The following is a 26,110-nucleotide window of genomic DNA, read 5'->3' as shown; positions in this document are numbered from 1 at the left end:
GACATTACAAGGAACTTTCAAAAGAACTATTCATCCCAAGTGCAGAACAAAGGACTCGGGTCGTCCCTTTAGGTTGGAAGAAAGGAGATTTCACCAGCAACAAAGGAAAGGGTTTTTTACAGTAAGGGCAGTTAAAATGTGGAATTAATTACCCATGGAAACTGTGATAGCAGATAGATTTGTTCAAAAAAAGGTTGGACGTGTTTTTAGAAAGGAAAGGTATACAGGGATATACCAAATAAGTATGAGAAGGATGTTGATCCAGGGAGTAATCTGATTGCCAATTCTTGGAGTCGGGAAGGAATTTATTTTTCCCCTTATGAGATATCATTGGATAATATTTCACTGGGTTTTTTTGTTTGCCTTCCTCTGGATCAATATACAGTATGTATAGATATAAGACAAAGTATATGTTGTCTAAATCTAGCATACTGTAGGTTGAACTTGATGGAGGCATGTCTTTTTTCAACCTCATTTACCTTTACTGTGTTTTTATGTTACATACTGCAGTATTCTGTGGCAATATTACCACTGAATACCATGAAATGTGATCTTTACAGGTTGCTGCAATAGCAACATAGGAAGGAGCTTAGGCCCCCACAGCTCAAGGGATACTGCACAGCTTTGCAAGCTTCTGGCTAAATCTGTCGGTTGCCAGGTCTCATGGGCCACCTGGCAAACCTCCAGGGTACAGCACAGACTCACCTCCATGCACCCCTCTACATTTTTATAGTTTTGTGTCTGATTTCCACTACAGCTAAGGAGGGAACGTGGTGTGTAGTGTGACACAGGAGACGCTTCTCTCTTGGCAGCTCTGTATTTATTTCCCCCTTCTAAGCATAGAAAAATATTATTAAAAAATTGCAAAACACTGTGGATAGGGCCCCTGTCAAACTATTGGGGCCCTCCGAAGCCTGCAGCCGCTAGATATGCCTGGTGATATTCTGAGGCCTGTCTTGGTATGTTGAAGGATCCTGCGAAACACCGAGGTCTTTTACAATCGTACAAGCTTTCAAGCTTCACATGGTTCTTTCTAGTTGTTCTATATTTGTCTTTTATTTCCTTTTTGCTTTTTTCACACAGTTGCAGGATGTAAAATGTGTATTATGTGGTTGATTTTTAATAAGCCCCCGGATAGATTGTTTGTTGTTTTTTTTTATATATACTGTAGAAGAAATAACAGATTTCTGGACCAGATGTCACTGACTGCAGCCAACAATCAAACTACCGATTACCATGGGCGTACTCTCACAGCATGGGTAAGATTTAAGAGAACAAGATTGTCAGAGTATTTATAAAATAAATGTAAGTCAATAACAAAATGTAACAAAAAATTGAATCGCTGTACTAGCAAAAAAAATCAACTCATCCCCATGGAACTGTATATATTTTGCATTTCATTTGCAAGTGAATCTGAATCAAGTGTATTTTTGTTCTTTTGTTAATCATTGCCTACGTTAATTCAAATTCAGCTGTGCGTTTTCACATAGTGAAGACTCTGTACCTCTCCAATATAGGAGATATATCTCAGAGGGAGCATGACCCAGTGCCTGCATTTTTATGTTGCATTATTGGGTTCATTCTATCCAACACATTACCTCACCATTAGCCCTTATATATACACCAGGGGTCTGATCCTATGATATATACTGGAGCTGCACGACTTAATATACTTACCTCCATTACCGAGATCACCTCATGATATCCTGATTATTTCTCAGCAGATACCAGAGTGTTACATATTGGTAATCTAGAGGTTCTCATATAGTACCCAGTGGGAATTCTTAACCACCAGCTGTTGTTAACATGCGCTATCTTTTAGGTTTTAATTAGCATGTATGTTTTCTGTTTTCTGACTATTTATTAAAACTTTATTATTTTTGAGCTCTAATTACTGCTGCGGCACAGTTTATTCGAGCATTTGCCCGTTCTGTGCCGCAGCAGTAGCCTGGCGCGCGCCCGAGAGTGACGGGCGCGCGCCGAAGCAGCGGAAGAGCGCCCTCCGATCGGGGCGCTCTCCCTACCGCTGCCGGGTCCGCCGGGTCCCCCGGAACCCCCTGCCGCTGTCCCGCGATCGCGGGACACCAGGGCTCCCTCGGGGAGCCCCTGGACGCGCGTGCAGGGGGCGCACGCTCCCGAAGACGCGTGACCGCGCGTCTATGACGCGCGGCACGCCGAGGGGCGGCCACTAGCAAGCCGGGAAATCTCCCGGCTTGCGGATCTGGCCGCAGTGTGATAAACTGTGTCGCCAGTGTACTGCACCGACACACTTTATTCGAGCAAATACCCGGTATGTACCTGGCAGATACCTGGAATGCGCCGCTCCTCACCTCTGACAAGCCCCGTTGCGTTTGCCTTCCCAGCCTGGGTTCATGCCTGGCTGACGGGCGGCTGATCTGTTAAATGATAATGATTAGGATTTAATAGGCTGCAATGCTTCGTGTGTCTACCAGATGGCATAAATTCATGAATTGTAATGCAGTATATATGAATATACTGTGCAGTATTGCAGCCAGCGGGAAAAAAATGCTTCAATCCCTGCCTGGAAAATAACCCAATGCACTCGGGCAGAAAACAGTCACAAACCTCAATACACCCGGGTATGCCCGAATTCGTGGGACTAGCCGAGCTCGAATAAAGTGTGTCGCCAGTGTATAGTGAGTGCATCAAAAGGCATTTCTGCTTCTCTGTTTTTGTATACACACACACACACACTCTGATATCACTTACATTCAGGGACCATTTAACACCTCAAGTCATAAAACGCATACTGCACAGGGGGGAGGGATAGGCTCCAATCACAGATCACATTCCAGGATGCACTGTTTTAATGTAAAAACCCTTTTTTGGCTTTATTCATTGTAACACCGCCGGAAGAAGAGATCAGTGTATCTCGAGAGCTCGAGACAGGTTAATAAAAGCTTCAATCAGACTTAGAACTTTTGCAACTCATATTGACAGATTTATTATAAATCATTCTTCCTGGCAATGCACAGGTTATTAAGAATTTATATTAGTGTAGGGACCCTTGAACGTTGTCTGCCGTGAAGTTTGGCTCAAGGGCTTACAACAATTTGGCCAAAATGTTAAACTAAAAGACCATTTTATTTATTAGTTATTTATACATGTATATTTAGGCACTGTACCGTATATAAGTTTTTCTGGATGTGCACTGAGCTTTGTCTGTGTTTTATGTTATGTCTCTGGTTTTAAATATCTCGAGAGCTCGCATAAATAAAAGAATTTAGTTAGCCACAAGAACGGTATCGTCTATTCGTTTTTGATTTTTACAGGAATCTCCGGGCTCTGCTCTTTCCAGGACTTGAAAATCTCGGCCTCCACTGTGCTCAGAGTGCGATGCGGCCTAGTCGCGCTCACTGAGTGATGACGTTGTATCGTCCGTATGCAAATTCCCGACACGTTTCGTCACTCAAGGCGACTTTTTCAAAGGAGTATGGAAAAGCTCTCAAAGTGGTGGAATATATACCAAACGGGTTGTCTAGAAACCCGTGTAAGGGCGGATTGTAATCAAAATGATTGGTAAAGTCCCAGTTAAAATAGAAAAGCATTTACTTTCTTTTCTATTTTAACTGGGACTTTACCAATCATTTTGCCGCGTCGCGCTCTGAGCACAATGGAGGCGGAGATTTTCAAGTCCTGGAATTCGCAGAGCCCGGTGCTTCCTGTGAGCCTGCCTGAGGCACTATCATGTCCCAGCTGATGCTGTTCTTATCGGGGAGGATTCCCATTGCGGGATCGCATGTTTGGCGGTGATACTATTATTCACAATTGCCTATATTTTATCTACCCTTGTGAGTGATCCTTTCCCCTCCCTTCCCTTTTCCTACTATTAAATGTCATTTTTTATAGTATGGGGCATGCGCTTTCTTTCTTTTCTCATATATATATATATATATATATATATATATATATATATATATATATATACAGTGTTCGACAAACCTATACATTTGCTCGCCCCGGGCGAGTGGATTTAACCCCCGGGCGAGTAAATATTGGCCCAAGCAGCACACGTTTGGTACTAGGTGGCGAGTAGATTTTTTTGTGTGGCGAGTAGATTTTTTGGTGATTTGTCGACCACTGTATATATATATATATATATATATATTTATATATATATATATATATATATATAAAACTATATATATCCAAACTATGTACTGTACTATAATCCAGTTCAATATTAGTCTAACGTGTTTACATCCAAGGCTTGCACAAGTGCATACAGGCAAAATATATCTCGTTTTTCCCCAGACCTACTGTATATCCTGTTCTAAGCAGAAATCCCCCTTTCTCTAATTATTATCTAGTTGTAAGTCCAGGGACCCCCGATTGCGGAGATATTTATTTTATTATATACTGGTGCTTCTGTTCCTTTTTGGGAAATCAATATGGCTGCTATCCAAGCCTTGCTTTCACGGACCAATAGGAAGCTGCAATGAATTCAGATAATGACATTCCAGCTTCCTATTGGATGACCATGGCAGCCATCTTTGGATCTTGAAGCTAAGAATAGTGCGGTTCAACCTCTAGGGGACCCCCCTGATTTCCGATTCTGTAAAAAAAAAAATAATATTTAAGAAACAGGGCGATTCCTGCTTTCAAATGGGTAAGTTATTGTTTCTTATTGTAACTTTTAAAGATTTACAGTAAGAATCACATGGGGCTTATAAATGTACACGTATTGTACATGCATATACCCATCTACAGTATGTTTATAAGGTTAAAGAGGAGAGTCTACTATCTTAACATCTTCCTTATATTGATACAATTACACAATTCATTTTACTAATGCCAATCACTCCGCTGCTCCTATAACTAAAAATGTATGTGCATAATCCAGTCATACTGTACCTCATTTTTTAAATTGATTGTAGTATAACAGGTTAGCACAAAGCAACAACAAAAACATACGACATTTATCAGCTCAATGATTGGCACATTTTACCAGTGTTAACACTAATAGTTTCAGTACAGCTGATGCATTCGCCAGCAATAAGATACAAGCTCTTTTGGCCCGCGAAGATGTCACGAAAACCCATCAAAGCCCTCTGTCACCAAATAATTGCCAATTATTTCAGAGCTTTCCAGTGCATGTTCTAACTTATGGCTACTGTCACTTACAGGGAAAGAGCCACTCCTACAAAGATGAGCAAAAGGAGGAAGAGAAAAAGAAACTACAGCAAATGAAGGAGGAGCAGCACATGATAGTATGGCCAAATATTCATTAAACTATTTGTTTAAAGGACATGAGGGGTTAATGGTGTGGTGTGGAAATAGGATGAAGGTCAATGGTGGAGGTAAAAAGGAAGAGTGGAGAAGGAAATGGATGGGGGGGAAGTAAAAGGTGTATTGATGAGATAGAGAGAACATGGAGAAATAAAGGTTGAGAGGGAGAAGGGGGAGAGGTATCGGGAGTGAGGTGCGAAAAAAGGGAGATTAGAAAAAAATGCTAAAGGGAAAAAGATGATGTGTAGCTGAGATGTGGGGTATATTTGGGCCACTGAAAGGAGAACCCTAAGATCAGGCTGAATATAGCAAGTGTTTAGATGAGGGGATACAGTAGGGTTAAGCTGCAGAGGACTCTTTAATAGGACTTGTTGGGGTCAAGCCTGGAAGTGATGGAAGTTCCTCCTCCCTGCCTTCCAGCTCTGTGTAGGAAGGGCAGAGAGGAAGAAATGGTCGACTTCTGCTTACTCAGTCTGGGCTTTCTTTACTCCGCAGCCCAGGAGAGCAGACCTTGTTGTGTTAAGATAAAGTTAGCTGATCTTTTCCCCTATCATTTCTCATTCAAGTTTGCCAAAGTGAATACGCATTTGAGGAGGTATTAAGGATCCACACTTTTCTAAGTGGTGCTGTTACATAAGACACCTTCTAGCGCCAGAAGATACCTTATGACATTCACTTCTATTGATTGTAAGGTGTCTTTTGGCACTGGAAGATGGCTGATGGAATAACATTCCTTAGTAAATATGGGCCTTAACCTATAGAGTGCTTCAGCACTTTCAGGTCATGTGATCACTCCAGGAGCGATCATATGACTAAACTGGTCCCCGTATGCCAGAATTTGGGTTGGAGGGGGCTCTATTTCAGTTTAGAAAAAAACGGTCAGCTGGATCACCCCCTAGAAAACGAGCACGTGCCAATGACATACCACGTATGTCATAAGGGCGCTGCAAAGGTTAATGTCACGATGTTTTGAGATTTGTGCTGCAACGTATTTTTTTTTGTATTTCAGTTGCACATTTGTTAACCTCTTCAGTTCACTTCAGTTGCACAACAGACACAAGTTGGTGGTGTTCACCACAGTTGTGAATAGACTTTGGGGCGTTTGAGACTTTTGTGAAATATATATTGAAATGTCAAGTGTAAATCCCTCAGTGCTTGACAAATGAAATGGATTAGTTTTGTTAGCTAACCTTTCTTTTTCTTAGCATTTATAAATCTATCACAGAGGTGTCATTGCAGTCATTTCTGCCAGCCTTTAACATTTACCATCACTATTCCACAAAAACACGATGAATATTTTTTCCCTACTAAATATTGCATAAAACTTCTTCTCATTCTATTCTTTTTTTCTGTTGCATCAATCATGCTCCTCTCCTGTGATGTATCTTTTATGTTGCCTTCAAACCATTTCTCTTTTATGCATTACCCTAATCATCTCGCTGACTTGCTTCCACATTTGTTAAATCACCTTTTATTCTTTCTGGTGTTTCATCAACTTCAGAAAATCCTCTGGCTATTTCTAGAATGGCATTAGGTTTTCAGCTTCTGTTTTGAAACAGTAATTATATATATTTTTTCATCTTTCAATATCATATCCTGAGATTTTAAAGCCTGTTACAGACACATCAGTATTTATGAGCTGCACAGATATAATTGGCATTATTTTAATCTAGCTGAATAGGAATAACGATTCAGTAGCCTTTTCTAAAATACCACAAAGTCCCATGTAGTAAAAGAGAAATGCAGCTTTAAAGGAATGTTATAACAGTTTATTTTATTTTTTTAAACAAATTGAGAGAGTAAAAAATATTTTTCACCTAAAATCATTAAGCAGCGGCATGTTGGTACAGGATATATATATATATTCTTACATTTGGCGCACATTTTCTTATTTTGTATTCAGTGCATCATGCTCATACAGTACATACAAATGCATTAAGAAGTGCTTGCGTCTACTTGCATTTGGCTTTTACACCAAGAAAAATTTGATTTGTGCTCCAAAAAAAACATCAAAGTTCCAAAAAAGTGTTGTATTCTTGCAGTTTTTTTGATTACATACTGTATAATTTTATATGGGCACTCCCAACAACATCCAAACTCCGCCTCTAAATCCACCCGCAAGCGTCATTTGTTTTTTAGTGAAAAAGTCGATGCTCATTAAATTAGTTTTTAAACATTAACACACCAAGACACATGAGTTTGTTACACACCAAGACACATATGTCACTTGTAACGGTGTTTGCCCGGGCCAATCTCATATTGCCCCCCATATGTGGACACTGACCCCTGTTACATGAAGTGTAGTGTGGTGCACCTGCTGGCTTACAGAATCCCTGAATCTCCCGCGGTGGTATGCGGGGTGGCATCAGGACTGGCTAATGAGGTAATGCTGAGTTATACACACTCATGTACAGCGCCTCCATCTCTTCCAGACCCCCAGTGTAGTAGGGAGGAGTCTCTGAAAGAGAACCTCTATGTGCACCTTCTTCCCAAGTGACTCCACAATCAGGACAGAAGCGATCTCTTTCTTTGGCATACTTTATTGTCGCCATACATGGACAGCCGCCCATCATAGCGGCCGGTGTTCTAGCCGCTCATCTCTGGTTGCCAATCCAAAGGAAGTCCCTGACCGTACACTCCCAGGCAAGGGCACTGAAAGCAGGTCTAGCTCTTCCCTTACTCCCTGTTGGAGTAAGAGGAATAGTCTTCCACACCACTCCCTTGAGGGAGGGCCACAAACACTGCCAGAGCCCTGACAGGTTGCTGGACAGACTCACCTCACTCAGGTGGTGAGGCACACAGACTAAATTGAGGAAGTTCTGCATATTATATAGATTCAGTAGGCACCAACCCTTGTGTCACTGTAAGTGGACATGGAGCCTGATGTCACTTCCTTCACTGAATAATACACAGCACAGGAGGTGAGGGCAAACCCCATGATTATGCCTGGCAAACCTGCCCTTAACAGTGATTATTGCACAGGAGGAGAAAGACATGTAACACCAAAACTACACAGGGCTACACACTTTTACGGCAAAATACTTTTGGCAACGCTTTATACATAAGGCCCTAATTTCCCCAGCTTTCCCGTGGAACTGTATGCTGATCCATGCATGGAAATTAAAGCGCTCTGTTATTATATATTGAAATATGTAGCTACAGAAGAATGAATTATGTATGTATTCTGACACCAGTGTAGGATGTTGAAGTGACTAGAAAGCAAATACTTTTCAGAGAAGAGATGTTTGAATTATTCTCTGGCAAGTGCCAATCCGCCAAACTTTGAAGAAGAAAAAACCACATACAGAATGCATTGCAGAGCTGTAAGGTCATTTAGTGGGTTGTGTTTGAATATATCATTGTGTACCACGCTATAGTGGATCTGAGAGAACAAAAAAAATTCTGGTTACTGTATTAGTAAGTTTAAGAGAGAGGAAGTTTTTTTGTTCTCCAAGTTTGGCTGATTGGCACTTGCCAAGAATAATTCAAACATTTCTTCTCTTAGAAGTATTTACTTTCTAGTCACTTCAACATGCTAGTCTGGTGTCAGAATAAATACATCAATCCTTCTTCTGTAGCTGTGTAATTATTGTATTTATTAATAAAATGTTTAATACTTTGGGAGTTACCTCTTGCTTTCAAGTACGGTATGTCCTGGGCACAGAGTTAAGATGAGAAATACAAGGTTACAAATACAAGGTTACAAATACATGTTTACATTAAATGAACAGGGATATGGTAATGATCATTAGACAAAAGTCTCACCACTATGACAATCATATTTTTTGTTGACATTTTCCTTGAGAGTTGTGTGACCGAAACTTACATTTAATCAGTGATGAGTAGAAATGTCAAGAAATGCTAGTGTGAACTCACTAACATCATTATGAGTTGAGCCCAGTAGTTGAAGTGTGATGAAACTACGGTATGCTGTACGGAGTGTTGCAGATGAACACTTGCCTATTAGCAATACTCAACCAATTGCTAATCTGGATGCATGTACCATGTCTACATATCTCTCAGATGTAACCAAAATATAATACTCATGCTGACCTTGAGTCCCCAGCCTCCCATCTCTATACCATCCTTATCGCTTTTGTTTTTACATTCCAGAGTGTCAGCTCTTTTGCAACTAGAAATAACTAATAATGAGCTATTAGCCATCACTACAAAATAAAGACAAATATAGAGATATGGTGTGTGTGTGTGTGTGTGTGTGCGCTTATTTACCTCTCCTATCCACACAGAGTGCCACTACTTTTCTTTATCAACAAAGGTAAAGTTCCCCTTTTCTATTTAAAGAAAAATTATGTTATTTTATTCATTCCCTCTGCCTTCCTGTTTTCCAGGTAGAAATCTCTCTAAAATAGGCTCCAAATACTTTTACCTAATGACTTATAAATTGATGACCTTGAAAGCCAGACTGTATCACTACTTCTTTTAAGTCACTTGGGCCTCTGGTTGAGCTCTGCCTGTTTTTGTGCTTGTAAGAGGACATGTGCAGAGGTATGCAATGGAGACTGTTTTAAGGTGAAATTAAATAAGGCTTTTATTGCGCCTGTTTGTTTAACACAAGAAAATCATCCAAACGTATGCAAATAAGGGGTCAAACTAAGCTTCTGTTCCACTTGGGAGTATTTCTAGTTAAACCTATGCAGTCAACAACTCTCTTTAGATTAGCATGTCTTCCAGCCCCAAACATATATCTTGATATGTGCAGATATACCAAAAGTCTTAGGCCGAGTCCATAGACGACAGGCTGTGCTGAGGCGTGCGGACGCTCCGCGCTGAGCCCCTGCATCCTCAATGAGGATGCCTTGAGAGGGGGCTCACGCGAGCGTCCGCAGGCGTGCTGACGAGTTGGAGGTTTCAGCCGAGCGCCAAGCTGTTTTTCAGCGCGCTGTCGGCTGAAAACCTCCAATCACAGCACAGCAGCGTCAACGTCACGGCGCCGTTGATATGTGCAGATATACCAAAAGTCTTAGAAAGTAAAGTCTTATCTGTTTCTTGTAGGGGAAGGCTTCTTTGTTCTCCAGGTTTTAGAAGTCCTTTCCCCTGTGTCTTGCTGGCAGCATGCAGTCTCTGGCAGGCTCAAGACGTCTGTTCCTATGGTCAGTCCCACAATTTGTGAGACTCAGGAAAAATCTCACTTCCTGTCTCAAAGGCAGGCTTTTCTAACAAACCTAATAAGCCAGGTGGTGTTGGTTAATTGACTACCAGCAGTTAACCACCACACTGCTGGATTAGAGGCACATTTCCTGAACAGGGATACCTCCCCTGTTTGTGGGAAGCTCGGGCTTGCCACGGCCAAAGCCCATCCTTCCACTCTCATTCGAGATATCTCTGTGACTTGAATGAGAGTGGATGGAGGAAGAGAACCCTCAGTCCCGCTGGGATTGGAGCCCTTTCTCCAGTTTATTCGTGTCTCCTCCCGAAGGTGCTTGAGATCAGCACTGCTCAGTCACTCGAGGAAGACTTTTTCCAAGTATAGTCTTTTTACTGCGTGCGCGGTCATGAGATTTCCCTTGCATCGGGTGCTCCTCTTATTGTAGGCAGACTGTATGGCAACAGTTGCAGAGCGTTTAAAAACAGCCCTTTGAGTTTTCCGCTCTTGAAGCTGTCTCTCTGCACTTTTTCCACTCAATGGAGTTGCTAGTTCAGCTTCTTTGGGATTGAGTTGCAATTCCACGTCCACTTCCAGAGAATGTCCCCTCTTTTCAGCTTCATCAGCTAAGGATTCTTCAAATTTTGCAACCTTGTTTTTCAGACGAGCGGTATTCCCAGCTCTCACTGTACGCTTGTCTTCATGGGTTTTTGTGGCTGTGGGATACTGACGCTTGGTCAGGGTCAATACTTGTCCTTGTAGAACTGTAATCTCATCCGCGAGAGATCCCTGTTTTTTTTTTTTAGTGCGTCTTGCAAGTCTCTTCTCAGGGAATTTATCTGCACACTTTGCTTTCTCTGAGCTTGCTTCCACATTTTCATTGTATTGTGAAGCACTGTGAATTTCTTTGCTCGGGCCACAGTTAATTGTCTCAGTTTCTGGACCTTCTTGTTCTCCCTCTTGTGCCGAGTCACCTGGGCTCTAAGCTTGGCCTCTAGCGATGCTTTGGTGATGCTCAGGGTAGCCTTCAGTTTCTCATGCTGCTTTGCGGGGACATACTGGGTAATCAGACGTTCCTGCAGCACTTGTACTTCTTTAGCAGCCTGCAGATTGTCTTCCTGCAGAGTTTGCTGCTTCTCCTTGGCCTTCTGGAGGTGAGTACGCAGACCTTGCAGTTGGTTCTGCAGTCGGTGCTCTGCTTCAAACTTCTCCTCTTCCAAAAGTTTATTTATTTCTTTAAGCTCGTGCAGCTTTTCATTCTTTTCCTTGACGTAGTCTGTCAAATGAGAATTTTCTTCTTTCAGTTTTAAGTTTTCTCTTTTTGCAGTCTCTGTAATTTTCAGGGCCTCCATGTATCCCTCCTTCCATTTACACACATCTGCTTTGAGAATGACAGTCTCCTGGCGGGAGACTTCGATATCTAGGTTGAGGGTCTGAAGCTCCTTCAGAGAGACTTTGAGATTCATATTAAGACTGAGGTTAGTTTTTTGAGAGATGTCTAGCTCCTCAGTGAGACTGTGAAGTTCCTTTTTAGAGACTTCCAGTTTTGTGCGGCAGGTGCCGATCTCGTGGTGTGAGGCTTCCAGTGCTGTGCGGAGTGTATGAACCTCCTTCTGGGATACGTCCACCTCTGTCTGGACACTGTTGACCTCTTGTTGTGAGGCATTCAGTTCTAGGCGAAGACCGTGAACCTCTTGCTGAAAGACTGTAATCTCCTTCAGTGTCTCCTCATACTTCCGCTTCAGCTTAGCCATCATTTTATCGGATTGGCTTTGCTTTTCCACCATGGTGGCTTTTGTAGTGTTTGCAGCATCTAGCTCAGTCTTGAGATCGTCCAATTCTGTCCTGGCCAAAGAGTAAATTGTGAGCACATCTTTCTGTAGCTTTACGTTATTTTTCTGTAGCTCTGTGTAATCATCTTTCTTTAGTTTCAATTGTTCACGGAGCATATCATAGCCATGCTTGGCATTTTTCAGAGCATCTTCAGGGCTGGTCAAGGGATCGACACTCACTGGTTCCGGCTCCGCTTCCCTGGGGTGGTTGGTTGAGGGTTCCTCACTGTTGGCACCGGACAGAAACTTCTTTGGGGTACACGACTTCTGCCTTGGGCCCTCTGGATATTCGGTTATCCGCGGGACGAATTCTCTATTTTCTCTAGGCTGCAGGGCATGTCGGTCCCCCTTTTTCTCCACAGGATCTACGGACGTGTCTGTTCCTTCCACGGTAAGTGAAGAACCGCTTTTATTTTTCTGCCTCTTTGTTTTGGATGACACCGTCCCATCAGGAATACTGGGGTCTCCTTCTTTATTTGATACTTCAGCAGCTTCATTGTATACGCCAGGCTTTTCTTGCGGTTGCGTTAGCTGACAGAAATATTGGGTGATCTGCTGCTTCCGCTCTTTCTCCTGCCGATCATATTCGTCATCATAGAGAGCGGCCTTTTTGGTTCGTGCCGAGTTCAGGCACCCCCACCATTCTTGGGGTGTTTTGTGGGTGTGACTCGGTTCGGGTTCCCCATAAGAGATGTCTTCCTCTTTATTGGACTGGAAGGGCCACTCTTCAGTGGGGTAGGGTTCATTACAGAAACACTGCATCTTGTCCTCCATTTTGGGGCTATCAGGTGTAATTTTCTTCCTGACCTCAAGAGGCGCTATAGCAGCTGTTGCCACTGTATTTGCTAGAACCCCCAATTGTGGTAGTCCTACAGGTGGGCATATTTTGCTTGTAGATGTCGTAGCTCTCACAGGCATCTCTGTAGACTTTTTCTTTTTTTTTTTTAAGGCGAGTTTTACAATATCAGCAGTACTGTGCACACATTCTCTCCCATTAGGTATACTGGATGTGCAGTTGCTAAGTAAAAACTTCTATTTGCTTTACACCATTTACTTGCTAGGTGTAATCCCTCCGCTTCAGCAAAATAATGTGGTTTTCTGCTTGAGTTCAGTAATTTTCAGTCTCAACTTTGGGTATTATGGCATTAACTCTTCACATTTTGGGTGCCTGTTTTACTCCCAAGATACATAGACAGACTTTACTTGCAGAAAAAAAAAATATATTCTTTGCAGTGGAATATTTCTTTCACTCCTGGCAGGGCGACTCAACACTCAGCAATTGGCTTTGGGATACCTTTTACACAACTCAGCAATTCCTTTTTCCCCGGTAGGGCAATTCTACCCTCAGCACTTGTTTACTGAAAATTCCCCTGCTTCAGCACAGTCTTTCATCAATTTTCACACTTTTCTGCATATACTCCATTCACAGCTGGTAGTCCTATGTGGTGTGGCAGCCTTTACTTGCAGAATCAGTACCGCTCGTGGGTCACCATCTGTATTCACTGCTTCAGCAAAACATTTGAAAACAACAAACGCCTATCCCTTTTAAGGGCTAACTTACTTCTTGAACCCTGACTACAGCTGGAAGGCAAAACCCCTACAGTATTTCAATGACCATATTACACTTTATTGTGATAGGCAAGTAAGGTTTACCTGCTTCAGCAGTCTCTCTCTCTCCTCTTGGGATTGGGGAAAAGAGTCCATCTGTGGTTTTGTGGCTTTCTTCAGTGCAGTGTAGGTTTCCTGTCTGGATGTGTATCCCTTTAATTCTGGTCTCTGCTGCAGGTGAATCTTTGTTTATGTTCTCAGGCTGTTTGTAGGCAAAAGGCACAAAAAATTTCACAGGCAATCTCCGGGGCCCCTTTTAACTTCAAGGGCCACCTCTCATCCCACTTCAGATGACCATATATGTAAGAGGACATGTGCAGAGGTATGCAATGGAGACTGTTTTAAGGTGAAATGAAATAAGGCTTTTATTGCGCCTGTTTCTTTAACACAAGAAAATCATCCAAACTTATGCAAATAAGGGTCAAACAAAGCTTCTGTTCCACTTGGGAGTATTTCTAGTTAAACCTATGCAGTCAACAACTCCCTTTAGATTAGCATGTCTTCCAGCCCCAAACATATATCTTGATATGTGCAGATATACCAAAAGTCTTAGGCCGAGTCCATAGACGACAGGCTGTGCTGAGGCATGCGGACGCTCCGCGCTGAGCCCCTGCATCCTCAATGAGGATGCCTTGAGAGGGGGCTCACGCGAGCGTCCGCAGGCGTGCTGACGAGTTGGAGGTTTCAGCCGAGCGCCAAGCTGTTTTTCAGCGCGCTGTCGGCTGAAAACCTCCAATCACAGCACAGCAGCGTCAACGTCACGGCGCCGTGACGTCGGTGCCGTGACATTGACGTCAGTGCGTCGCGGGCGATTGGCCCAGTGACGTCACTGCCCCGCCTCCAACCACCTTCCTCCAGCTCCCTTCGCGCACGCTGGCTCGCCTGCAAGTCGTGCAATCGCGCTGACTGAAGCAGGCGAGCCTCAGCATTAGCGCACCTCAGCTATCCCCACCCCTCTATGGCCCGGGCCTTAGAAAGTAAAGTCTAATCTGTTTCTTGTAGGAGAAGGCTTCTTTGTTCTCCAGGTTTTAGAAGTCCTTTCCCCTGTGTCTTGCTGGCAGCATGCAGTCTCTGGCAGGCTCAAGACGTCTGTTCCTATGGTCAGTCCCACAATTTGTGAGACTCAGGAAAAATCTCACTTCTTGTCTCAAAGGCAGGCTTTTCTAACAAACCTGATCAGCCAGGTGGTGTTGGTTAATTGACTACCAGCAGTTAACCACCACACTGCTGGATTAGAGGCATATTTGCTGAACAGGGATAACTCCCCTGTTACAGTGCTCTTATAAGTTTTGATCTGCAAATTAAATCAAATCTAGAAATATCAAAGGTGCACATTTTAAATGACAAAAAATTGCATGTGACCACACTCCTATATCTTTTTTGTTGTTCACTTCCAGACAAATCTTTCTGAGAATTCACAGCATTGGAGATTTCTGCATTTCAATGTTTCCATTTTACATGGAAGGTTCTCTCTCAATAAGAAATACACGATGTAAATACAGGAAACTGTTTTATCATATACAAGGAAGCGTGTGACAGTAATTCTATGACCCCAAATATGTTTAGCAAATGTCGAGTCCCTTTTGAGAATTGTTTGATAATACAGTATTTCCATTCATGTTTTTTCAAGGCCGAAGCACTGAAATTTACAAGAAAACAGGAGGAAGAGAAAAGGAGAGTATCTCATCATGAAGATCAGAAGAGGTACGCCATTTTTTACAATTACACTACATATGGTCCTCCCAAGGCAATCTAATATGCAGACTACTCACTGAAATACCATATTTATGTGGTCCCGGTGGTGATCTTAGCTGGCCATTTAATGGTAACTGAACCAGTATTGCACTGAAGAAATCTTTAGAATTTGATATAGCTGCTTAAAAAATGTGCTTATGTATCCAGCTTGGAGGCAACTCTAGTGCACCAAATGTTTTGTTGCAAATGGTTTTTTTTGTTTTCAAGTATGTCCTGGGCATAGAGTTAAAATGACAAATAATACATGGTTACAAGTACAGTTACATAAATGAACAGGGTATACATTATATACAATACATTGCATTGTAAAATGTGTTTTACAAATTAGTTTTTACAGTTCTCCTAGCCACCATCCTTTATTAGGAAACATTTTATGTACGCGTTTTGAACCATATTTATTGTTCTGTCTCAAGCACTTTATAACATGCTTATCTTTTTTGCTAAACAACATGTTGTAACTATGCACTTGATGAAGTCATCAAGCGGTCACCAATTCCAAAGAATATTTAATAGATTAACAGATAATTCTTAATTGTAATAATCTACTGTGAAAGACCTATAATTGCTAAAATTTTCATGAAAATTTTGTGATTTTTCAGCAAGATATGACGAAAAATAAAAAGGTCCTTTTTTTCATAACAATAGACATAGCACTAAAAAGCTTTACAATATGCCTCTGTTGCTGATGTGACATTTTTTTTTTAAATATTGTGCTAATACAAACACACCATGCTGTAATGGCACAGGATACATACTGTACTGTATAAGGTGGACACTTTCACTGTAGTTTTGGTTTTAAAATAAATGTCGTTTTGATTTTAGTTTTGCCAAAACTCTATTTGTTTTGTCTTTATTTATTTTTTTAAATTTAAGAAAACAAGCTTAAAATAAGCAGGAATAAAAAAAGCTTGAATAATGTCATAAAATATGATGAAATGCTTAAAATAAATGTACAATCATAATAACAATTATGAGACTAAAAGAATATAACTGAAAAACTTCAAATAATGAAAAACGATATGCTCTACTGGTGCTCATCACCAATGAGGAGATCCTACTCCTATTAGCTATCATCTTGGTCATCTTACTGATCGTCATGTCACACTCATCATCAATCATCATCATAACTTAAAATGATAAGCTTACACTTGTTGACATTGAAATCCTCTTTAAATTGTTGTTATCATGCTCCATAGTCAACAAAAAGGCTATTGTTCATCCTAACGAATGCCATGTTATGAAAATTGTGTCAGTGTCCAATTATTTCCAGACCTAACTGTATATAGTTAGGTCTAGAAATAATTGGACACTGACCATTTTCATAATTTTGGCTCTGTATGCCACCACAATGGATTTGAAATGAAACAAACGAGATTCAATAGAAGTGCAGACTTTCAGCTTTAATTCAAGGGGTTGAACAAAAATATAGTATGAAACGTTTAGGAATTGCAACCATTTTCATACACAGTCCCCTTATTTCAGGGGCTCAAATGTAATTGGACAAATTAACACAATCATAAATAAAATGTTCATTTTTAATACTTTGTCGAGAATTCCTTGCAGGCAATGACTGCTTGAAGTCTGGAACACATGAACATCACCAAACACTGGGTTTCCTCCTTTGTGATGCTTTGCCAGGCCTTTACTGCAGCTGTCTTCAGTTGTTGTTTGTTCGTGGGTCTTTCTGCCTTAAGTTTTGTCTTCAGCAAGTGAAATGCATGCTCGATCGGGTTGAGATCAGGTGATTGACTCGGACATTGCAGAATATTCCACTTCTTTGCCTTAAAAAACTCCTGGGTTGCTTTCACAGTATGTTTTGGGTCATTGTCCATCTGTAAAGTGAAGCACCGTCCAATCAACTTAGCTGAATTTGACTGAGTCTGAGCAGACAATATATCCCTATACACTTCAGAATTCATCCGGCTGCTTCAGTCTTCTGTCACATCATCAATAAACACTAGTAACCAAGTGCCATTGTAAGCCATACATGCCCATGCCATCACACTGCCTCCACCGTGTTTTACAGATGATGTAGTATGCTTCGGATCATGAGCCGTTCCAAGCCTTCTCCATACTTTTTTCTTCCCATCATTCTGGTACAGGTTGATCTTAGTTTCATCTGTCCAAAGAATGCTGTTCCAGAACTGGGCTGGCTTTTTTAGATATTGTTTGGCAAAGTCTAATCTTGCCTTTCTATTCTTGAGGCTTATGAATGGTTTGCACCTTGTGGTGAACCCCCTGTATTTGCTCTTATGAAGTCTTCTCTTTGTGGTAGACTTGATTAATGATATGCCTACCTCCTGGAGAGTGTTCTTCACTTGGCTGGATGTTGTGAAGGGGGTTTACTTTACCATGGAAAGGATCCTACGATCATCCACCACTGTTGTCTTCCATGGACTTCAAGGCCTTTTTGTGTTGCAGAGCTCACAAGTGCGTTCTTTTTCTCTCAGAATGTACCAAACTGTTGATTTGGTCTCTCCTAATGTTCCTGCTATCTCTCTGATGGGGGTTTTTTTTGTTGCAGCCTAAGGATGCCCTGTTTCACTTGCATTGAGAGCTCCTTTGACCACATGTTGTGGGTTCACAGCAACAGCTTCCAAATGCGAATGCCACACCTGGAATCAACTCCAGACCCTTTACCTGCTTAATTGATGATGAAATAACGAAGGAATAGCCCCACACCTGTCCATTAAACAGCTTTTGAGTCAATTGTCCAATTACTTTTGGTCCCTTGAAAAAGAGGGGGCTACATATTAAAGAGATGTAATTCCTAAACCCTTCCTCCAATTTGGATGTAAATACCCTCAAATTAAAGCTGATAGACTGCAATTTAAGCCCATATTCATTATTTAACTGTAACTTGAATTTATTTTGGTACACAGCCAAAATAACAAAACTTGTATCAGTGTCCATTTATTTCCGGACCTAACTGTGTATAGAAGAAGAAGAAAAAAAAAAATATATATATATATATATATATATATATATATACAGTGTTCAACAAATCACCCAAAAATCTACTCGCCCAACCAAAAAAATCTACTCGCCACCTAGTCCTCGCCCCCAACCCCGCCCCTAGTCCCACCCCCAACCACGCCCCTAGTCCCAACCACGCCCCTAGTGCCACCCCCAACCCCGCCCCTAGTCCCGCGCCCCAGTCCCGCCCCCAACCCCACCCCTAGTCCCGCCTTAAAATAAAATATATAAATAAAATACATTTAATAAATTCCGAGTCAGAACAACATTCGTTTTTGACATAAATGTATTTATTGTATTACATTATACTACAATTAGTCCTTGTTACGTGTGTGTGTGTAAATGTCATATCTAGAAATAAAAGCCAGGGTGTGAATGAGTAGTTTCCTGAACCCCTTAACCAGTGTCAGGACGCCCCCGCGTCACAATATCTAAAGCAGCAATCCCGTCTGGGATCTTACCTGATCCGCAGTCCCTCAATGTCCAGGTACCCTCATTCCCGCAATGTTATACATTGAAGGGGATGTGTTCCCTACCTGTCTTCTGGGTTGGGGGGGGGGTTCCGATGTCTTCCGTGTGAAGCTTGAGTCAAATCTGGAAGAAAGCAGTATAGGTTATTTCGGTGTAGTTAAGATATATAGGGTAAATAAGAGATCCAGAGTGTGAGAGAGTGTGTGGGAGAGAGAGTGTGTGGGAGAGAGCGTGTGTGGGAGAGAGAGTGTGTGGGAGAGAGAGTGTGTGGGAGAGAGAGTGTGTGGGAGAGAGAGTGTGTGAGAGAGAGAGTGTGTGGGAGAGAGAGTGTGTGGGAGAGAGAGTGTGTGGGAGAGAGAGGTGTGTGGGAGAGAGAGTGTGTGGGAGAGAGAGTGTGTGGGAGAAAGAGTGTGTGGGAGAGAGAGTGTGGGAGAGAGAGAGTGGGGGTGAGAGAGAGAGTGGGGGTGAGAGAGAGAGTGGGGGTGAGAGAGAGAGAGTGGGGGAGAGAGAGAGAGAGAGAGAGAGTGGGGGAGAGAGAGAGGGAGAGTGTGGGGGAGAGAGAGAGGGGAGAGTGGGGGAGAGAGAGAGAGGGAGAGTGTGGGGGAGAGAGAGTGTGAGGGAGAGAGAGTGGGGGAGAGAGAGAGAGTGGGAGAGAGAGAGAGAGAGAGAGAGAGAGTGGGGGAGAGAAAGAGAAAGTGTGGGAGAGAGAGAGTGGGGGTGAGAGAGAGTGGGGGAGAGAGAGAGGGAGAGTGTGGGGGAGAGAGAGAGGGAGAGTGTGGGGGAGAGAGAGAGGGAGAGTGGGGGAGAGAGAGAGGGAGAGTGGGGGAGAGAGAGAGTGGGGGAGAGAGAGAGGGAGAATGGGGGAGAGAGAGAGGGAGTGTGGGGAGAGAGAGTGTGGGGGAGAGAGAGTGTGGGGGAGAGAGAGAGTGTGGGGGAGAGAGAGAGTGTGGGATGAGAGAGAGAGTATGGGGGAGAGAGAGAGTGTGGGGGGAGAGAGAGAGAGAGAGAGAGAGGGGGGAGAGAGAGAGTGTGGGGGAGAGAAAGAGAGAGTGTGGGGGAGAGAGAGAGTGTGGGGAGAGAGAGAGAATGGGGGAGAGAGAGAGAAAAGAGAGTGTGGGGGAGAGAGAGGGGGAGAGAGAGAGAGAGAGAGAGAGTGGGGGAGAGAGAGAGTGTGGGAGGAGAGAGAGCGAGTGTGGGGGGGAGAGAAAGTGTGGAGGGGAGAGAGAGAGGGGGAGAGAGAGAGTGTGGGGGGAGAGAGAGGAGAGAGAGTGTGGGGGAGAGAGGAGTGTGGGGGGAGAGAGAGAGTGTGGGGGAGAGAGTGTGGGGGAGAGAGAGTGTGGGGGAGAGAGAGTGTGGGGGGGAGAGAGAGAGAGAGAGAGTATGGGGGAGAGAGAGTGTGGGGGAGAGAGAGAGAGAGAGAGGGGGGAGAGAGAGAGTGTGGGGGAGAGAGAGAGAGTGTGGGGGAGATAGAGTGTGGGAGAGAGAGAGAGTGTGTGGGAGAGAGAGAGTGTGGGGGGAGAGAGAGAGTGTGGGGGAGAGAGAGAGAGTGGGGGAGAGAGAGAGAGAAAAGAGTGTGGGGGAGAGAGAGGGGGAGAGAGAGAGAGTGTGGGGGAGAGAGAGAGTGTGGGGGAGAGAGAGAGAGTGTGGGGGAGAGAGAGAGTGTGGAGGGGAGAGAGAGAGTGTGGAGGGGAGAGAGAGTGTGGAGGGGAGAGAGAGTGGGGGGGAGAGAGAGTGTGGGGGGAGAGAGAGGTGTAAGGGGGAGAGAGAGAGTGTGGGGGGGAGAGAGACTGTGGGGGGGGTGAGGAGTGGTGGGGGAAGAGAAGTGGTGGGGGGGGAGAGAGTGTGTGGGGGGAGAGAGAGTGGTGGGGGAGAGAGTGTGGGGGGGAGAGAGTGGGGGGTAGAGAGAGAGAGTGTGGGGGAGAGAGAGAGAGAGAGTGTGGGGGAGATAGAGTGTGGGGAGAGAGAGAGTGAGAGGGGTGGAGGAGAGAGAGTGTGGGGGAGAGAGAGAGTGGGGGGAGAGAGAGAGAGAAAAGAGATGTGTGGGGGAGAGAGTGGGGGGAGAAGAGAGAGAGAGGTGAGAGAGAGAGTGAGGGGGAGAGAGAGAGTGTGTGGGGGGAGAGTGAGGAGAGTGTGTTGGGGGGAGAGAGGAGTGTGGGAGGGGAGAGAGAGAGAGTGTGGGGAGTTGAGAGAGTGTGGGGAGAGAGAGGAGAGAGAGAGAGTGTGGGGGAGATAGCGTGTGGGGGAGATTGAGTGTGGGGGAGAGAGAGTGTGTGGGGGAGAGAGAGAGTGTGGGGGAGAGAGAGAGAGTGGGGGAGAGAGAGAGAGTGGGGGTGAGAGTGAGAGGTGTGGGGTGAGAGAGTGTGTGGGGGAGAGGAGTGTGTGGGAGAGAGTGTTGTGGGGGAGAGAGTGTGTGGAGAGAGAGAGAGAGTGTATGGGGGTGAGTGTGAGTGTGGGGGTTGTGTGAGTGTGAGAGTGGGGGGGGGTGTGTGATTGTGGGGGGGTGTGAGTGTGGAGAGTGTGTGGGGGTGAGAGAGGTTGTGGGGGGGGAGAGTGAGAGTGTGTGTGGGGGGGAGAGAGTGTGGGGGGGAGTGAGAGAGTGGTGGGGGGGAGTGAGAGTGGGGAGAGTGTGTGGGGGGAGTGGGGGAGAGAGAGAGAGAGAGGGTGGGGGAGAGAGAGTGTGTGGGGAGGAGAGAGAGAGTGGTGGAGGGGAGAGAAGTGTGGGGGAGAGAGAGAGTGTGGGGGAGTAGAGAGAGAGAGAGAGTGGGGGGAGAGAGAGAGACTAGAGAGGTGGGTGATACTACAGAAGTGGGGGAGAGAAAGTGGTGGGGGGGGAGAGAGTGTGTGAGGGGGAGAGAGAGTGGTGGGGGGGAGAGAGTGTGGGGGGGAGAGAGTGTGGGGTAGATAGAGAGTGTGGGGGGGAGACACACACAGAGGGTGGGTGATACACAGAGAGAGAGAGGGTGGGTGACTGACTGAATGACTGGCTGGGTGGGTGACTGGCTGGGTGGGTGACTGGCTGGGTTGGTGGCTGGGTGGGGGACTGACTGGGTGGGTGACTGACTGACTGGCTGGGTGACTGACTGACTGGCTGGCTGGGTGACTGGCTGACTGACTGGTTGGCTGGGTGACTGACTGGCTGGCTGGGTGACTGACTGACTGGCTGGCTGGCTGGGTGACTGACTGACTGGCTGGGTGACTGACTGGCTGGCTGGGTGACTGGCTGGCTGGCTGGCTGGGTGACTGACTGGCTGGCTGGGTGACTGACTGACTGACTGGCTGGGTGACTGACTGGCTGGGTGACTGACTGACTGAGTGGCTGGGTGACTGACTGGCTGGGTGACTGACTGACTGAGTGGCTGGGTGACTGACTGACTGGCTGGGTGACTGACTGACTGACTGGCTGGGTGACTGACTGGCTGGGTGACTGACTGACTGGCTGGGTGACTGACTGACTGACTGGGTGACTGACTGACTGGCTGGGTGACTGGGGCAGGGTAACTAACTCACTGGGGGGGTGACTGACTGGGGGGGTGGTGACTGACTGGGGGGATGACTGAGGGGGGGGTGACTGATTGGGGGGTGACTGACTGGGGAGGGGGTGACTGATTGGGGGGGTACCTCTGGTTTCACACACATACTCCCATACACACATACACATTCTCCCCCACACACACCCATTCTCCCATACACACACACACACACTCTCTACACACACAGGGGGGGGGGAGGAAAGGCCGCGACCAACACCACCACCACACTCCTCCCCCACCCACCCGCGCCCATCTCCCGCTCGTGGGGGGGGGGGGGCAGGCCGACACCCCCCCACTTATACATCCCGCGGGCATAGTGGAAGCTTTGGGGAGTTGGCAGGGTGGGGGGAGTCACGTAACGAGGTGTCCCCCAGCGGGCGCCCCAGGGGACAGTCTGGCCTGCCGTGGCCGCCACAGCCCTGCTCCCCTCGCCGGCATGTCCCGCAGATTTGCTGCGCAGTTTTGCCAGCATCCCCCCCACCCCACAGCGGCATGAAGCTAGTTGTCAGGCAGGCAGACCGGCATCCCCCCCCCCATACCTCACCTCATGCAGACCGGCATCCCCTACCACACACACACACCTCACCTCATGCGGCGGCTGCGCCGTCATGAAGATAGCTGGGCTTAGTGTAATCTTTGGGGAGGTGGCAGGGTGGGAGGCACGTGGTGAGGCCACCCCCCCCCCCTATGCCAACCGGGCTGCAGCAGTGGGGACCTCTCACCCCGGACAGCGAGGGGAGGGGAAGGGGACAGGAGGAGGGGAGGGGGAGGGGACAGGAGGAGGGGAAGCAGACCGGAGGAGGAAGAGCTAATGCAAAGGCGCAGCAGAGGACAGGAGCAGAGGGCCGCGGTGGTGAGTGGGGACCGCACGGGTTGTCTTGCAGGAGGCAGGGAAGGAGCAGAAGGGCCGCAGCATGGAGAGGACTTACCCTCCAACAGATCTCCTGGCAGAGAAAGAATGGCCCCTCGTTGGGGGCGGGCTCATATAGAGCCTGGCCGCGCGCCCAGAAAGCCTGGGAGCGCACGCCAATCAGCTGTCAGGTAGGGGGAGTTTTTTTTTTTTTTCAGCGCGAGCAGGGAAATTAAAAAAAACAAACACGTGTGCTGCTTGGGCCAATATTTACTCGCCCGGAGGTTAAATCCACACGACGCCCCGGACGTGTAAATGTATATGATTGTCGAACACTGTATATATATATATATATATATATATAAGTATATATATATATATATATATATATATATATGTATATCATCTTCAGCCCTTGTTGATCCACTGCTGGATGAAGGCTTCCCCAATGATCTTCCATGTACTGCGGTTACAAGCCTCTCTTCAAAATTGCTCCAACAAATTTTCTGATTCCGTCCTCCTGTCTCACTTTTGGTCGTCTTGGTCTTTTAATTTCCCTTGGAATCCAGTCGAATACCATCTTTGTCCAGCGATGGTAATTTATAAATGTGATACAGTATGTCTGACCAACTGTAATTTCAATCTCTGCAATATACAGTATTATATATATATATATATATATATATATATATATATATATATATATATATATATATATATATATATATATATATATATATATATATATATAAGTTTCAAGGGCAGTTGGCACACTGTAAACTGTTGATCCTCTGATGCTTATCCCATATGCACACATAAACAGTAGTATTTACCAGATGTAAGTCCAGAAATCAGAGACAGCACACAGCAAGGGAAGTCCAAAAAACACTGTATTCAAGAGAAATACATGGCACTGCATCCAACGTTTCGGTCATCCAAATGTGACCTTGGATGACCGAAACGTTGGATGCAGTGCCATGTATTTCTCTTGAATACAGTGTTTTTTGGACTTCCCTTGCTGTGTGCTGTCTCTGATTTCCGGACTTACATCTGGTAAATACTACTGTATATATATATATATATATATATATATATATATATATATATATATATATATATATATATATATATATTTATATATATATATATTTATATATATATATATATATATATATTTATATATATATATATATATATATATTTATAGCAAATGGAAATATTACTGTAAGCTCATTTGCATGTCTTAGACAGGTCTGCAACCCCACCTTTCACCATTATCACCCAGCACACAGCACATCCACTGCAGCAAGGGATTCTGGGAAATGACATGCAAATGAGCACACAGTGCCACCTTTTGCTTCAAAACCATATAACATGGTCCCCTATAAGCTTATGCTTGCTGCATTTCACAGCTTTGAGCACAGCCTGGGTTAAGATGCGTAGCCAGTAAACCCGCCCACAGACAGCCGTTTCGACCTTAATGGGTCTCATCAGTGTGGGTTTGGTTATACTGGCTATGCAAAATGAAACATGGGATTGGTTTCACCACACTTAGTTAAGTTATGGTGGGTAACTAAGTAACTAAGTGTGGTGTGTGTGTGTATATATATATATATATATATATATATATATATATATATATATATATATATATATATATATAAATAAAAGGTAATGGCAGCTGTAAAAAAAATGTGCTCATATTTTCAGTATCAAAAGCAAGGGATTTCTCTTTCTGTGTGCATGTTTTATCTGCTTCCTAGTAATTAGAATTCACAGAGCATCCAATTGTGTATATAAAATATACTGTATTAGTATTCTAATTACATACATTTTTATAGTACATTTACTGTAAGCAAGATAAATTCACACAATTGTACTGCAAGATGTTTAACTATATATTCTCATATTTTAAAGGGTAAACAATGCTTTTCTAGATAGACTTCAAGGACAAAATACCATGCATCAATCTGAACATTTCAGAAATCCAAATAGATGGGTAAGTTTTTAAATCACACTATTTTAAATTGTCCTACAGAGGCCCAAATTATTATTTCATTGTATCAATGTAATGGAAGAAAAATACACTCACTGAAAGATTAGAAAATAAAAACTCCCTGTAATTTTAATTAGTTTGGGTGGGCTAATATTGTTATTTGGTTACAATCTTCTATGTCCACTAAATTATATATGCTTATGTTATATATATATATGAGAAAAAGAGAGAGAGCGCACGCCTCATAGCGTAAAATTGTACATTTAATAATAAAAAGGAAGGGGAGGGAGAGGGGGGGGGAGGAAATGCACTCACAAGAGTAAAAAATAGTTAAAGCAAATTGTGAATAAATCACCACCATCCGGTTTCTCTGTAGCAGAAATCAGCAGATAAATGCTCCCTTAGGGCTGCATGGAAGATGTAACTGCTCACAAGAGGCCAGAGGTGTTTTTCACCGTGTACTATGGCCGTTTCATAGACGATATTATTTTGATTTGGGATGGAGAGGAGACTAATTTATTCAATATTTTGAGTTCTTTTGATAATAATCCTTTAGGATTGAAATTTACATTTAAAATAGATGTAGTCTCAATAGTTTTCTTGGAGTTAGTGCTCACTTCGGATGTAGACTCCAATATTGTCACGTCCACCCATTTTAAAGAAGTTTCTGTCAACAATTATGTACATGCGTCCAGCAACCACCATCAACAGTGGTTACACAATATCCCTCTGGGGCAG

At 44.2% G+C, this 26,110-nt stretch overlaps 1 protein-coding gene across 3 annotated transcripts in view; it reads left to right on the top strand.

Annotated features, from left to right (window-relative positions):
* EPSTI1 (epithelial stromal interaction 1) overlaps positions 1 to 26,110 on the top strand; it is a 76,136-nt gene that overhangs the window by 32,181 nt on the left and 17,845 nt on the right. For 2 of the 3 annotated variants that reach the window (XM_075591087.1, XM_075591086.1), the window contains exons 7-10: positions 1,172 to 1,259; positions 5,148 to 5,231; positions 15,425 to 15,498; positions 25,294 to 25,375. In XM_075591087.1, the coding sequence (XP_075447202.1) occupies positions 1,172 to 1,259; positions 5,148 to 5,231; positions 15,425 to 15,498; positions 25,294 to 25,375 (328 nt within the window). The remainder of the gene's footprint in view (positions 1 to 1,171; positions 1,260 to 5,147; positions 5,232 to 15,424; positions 15,499 to 25,293; positions 25,376 to 26,110) is intronic. The other variant, XM_075591088.1, reaches the window with a different exon arrangement.

The sequence above is a fragment of the Ascaphus truei genome, chromosome 3 (genome assembly GCF_040206685.1).
Source record: "Ascaphus truei isolate aAscTru1 chromosome 3, aAscTru1.hap1, whole genome shotgun sequence".
In the NCBI taxonomy this organism is placed as follows: domain Eukaryota; kingdom Metazoa; phylum Chordata; class Amphibia; order Anura; family Ascaphidae; genus Ascaphus; species Ascaphus truei.
Note: the sequence above shows the minus strand (reverse complement) of the source record. Positions and strands in the feature narration are given on the sequence as shown.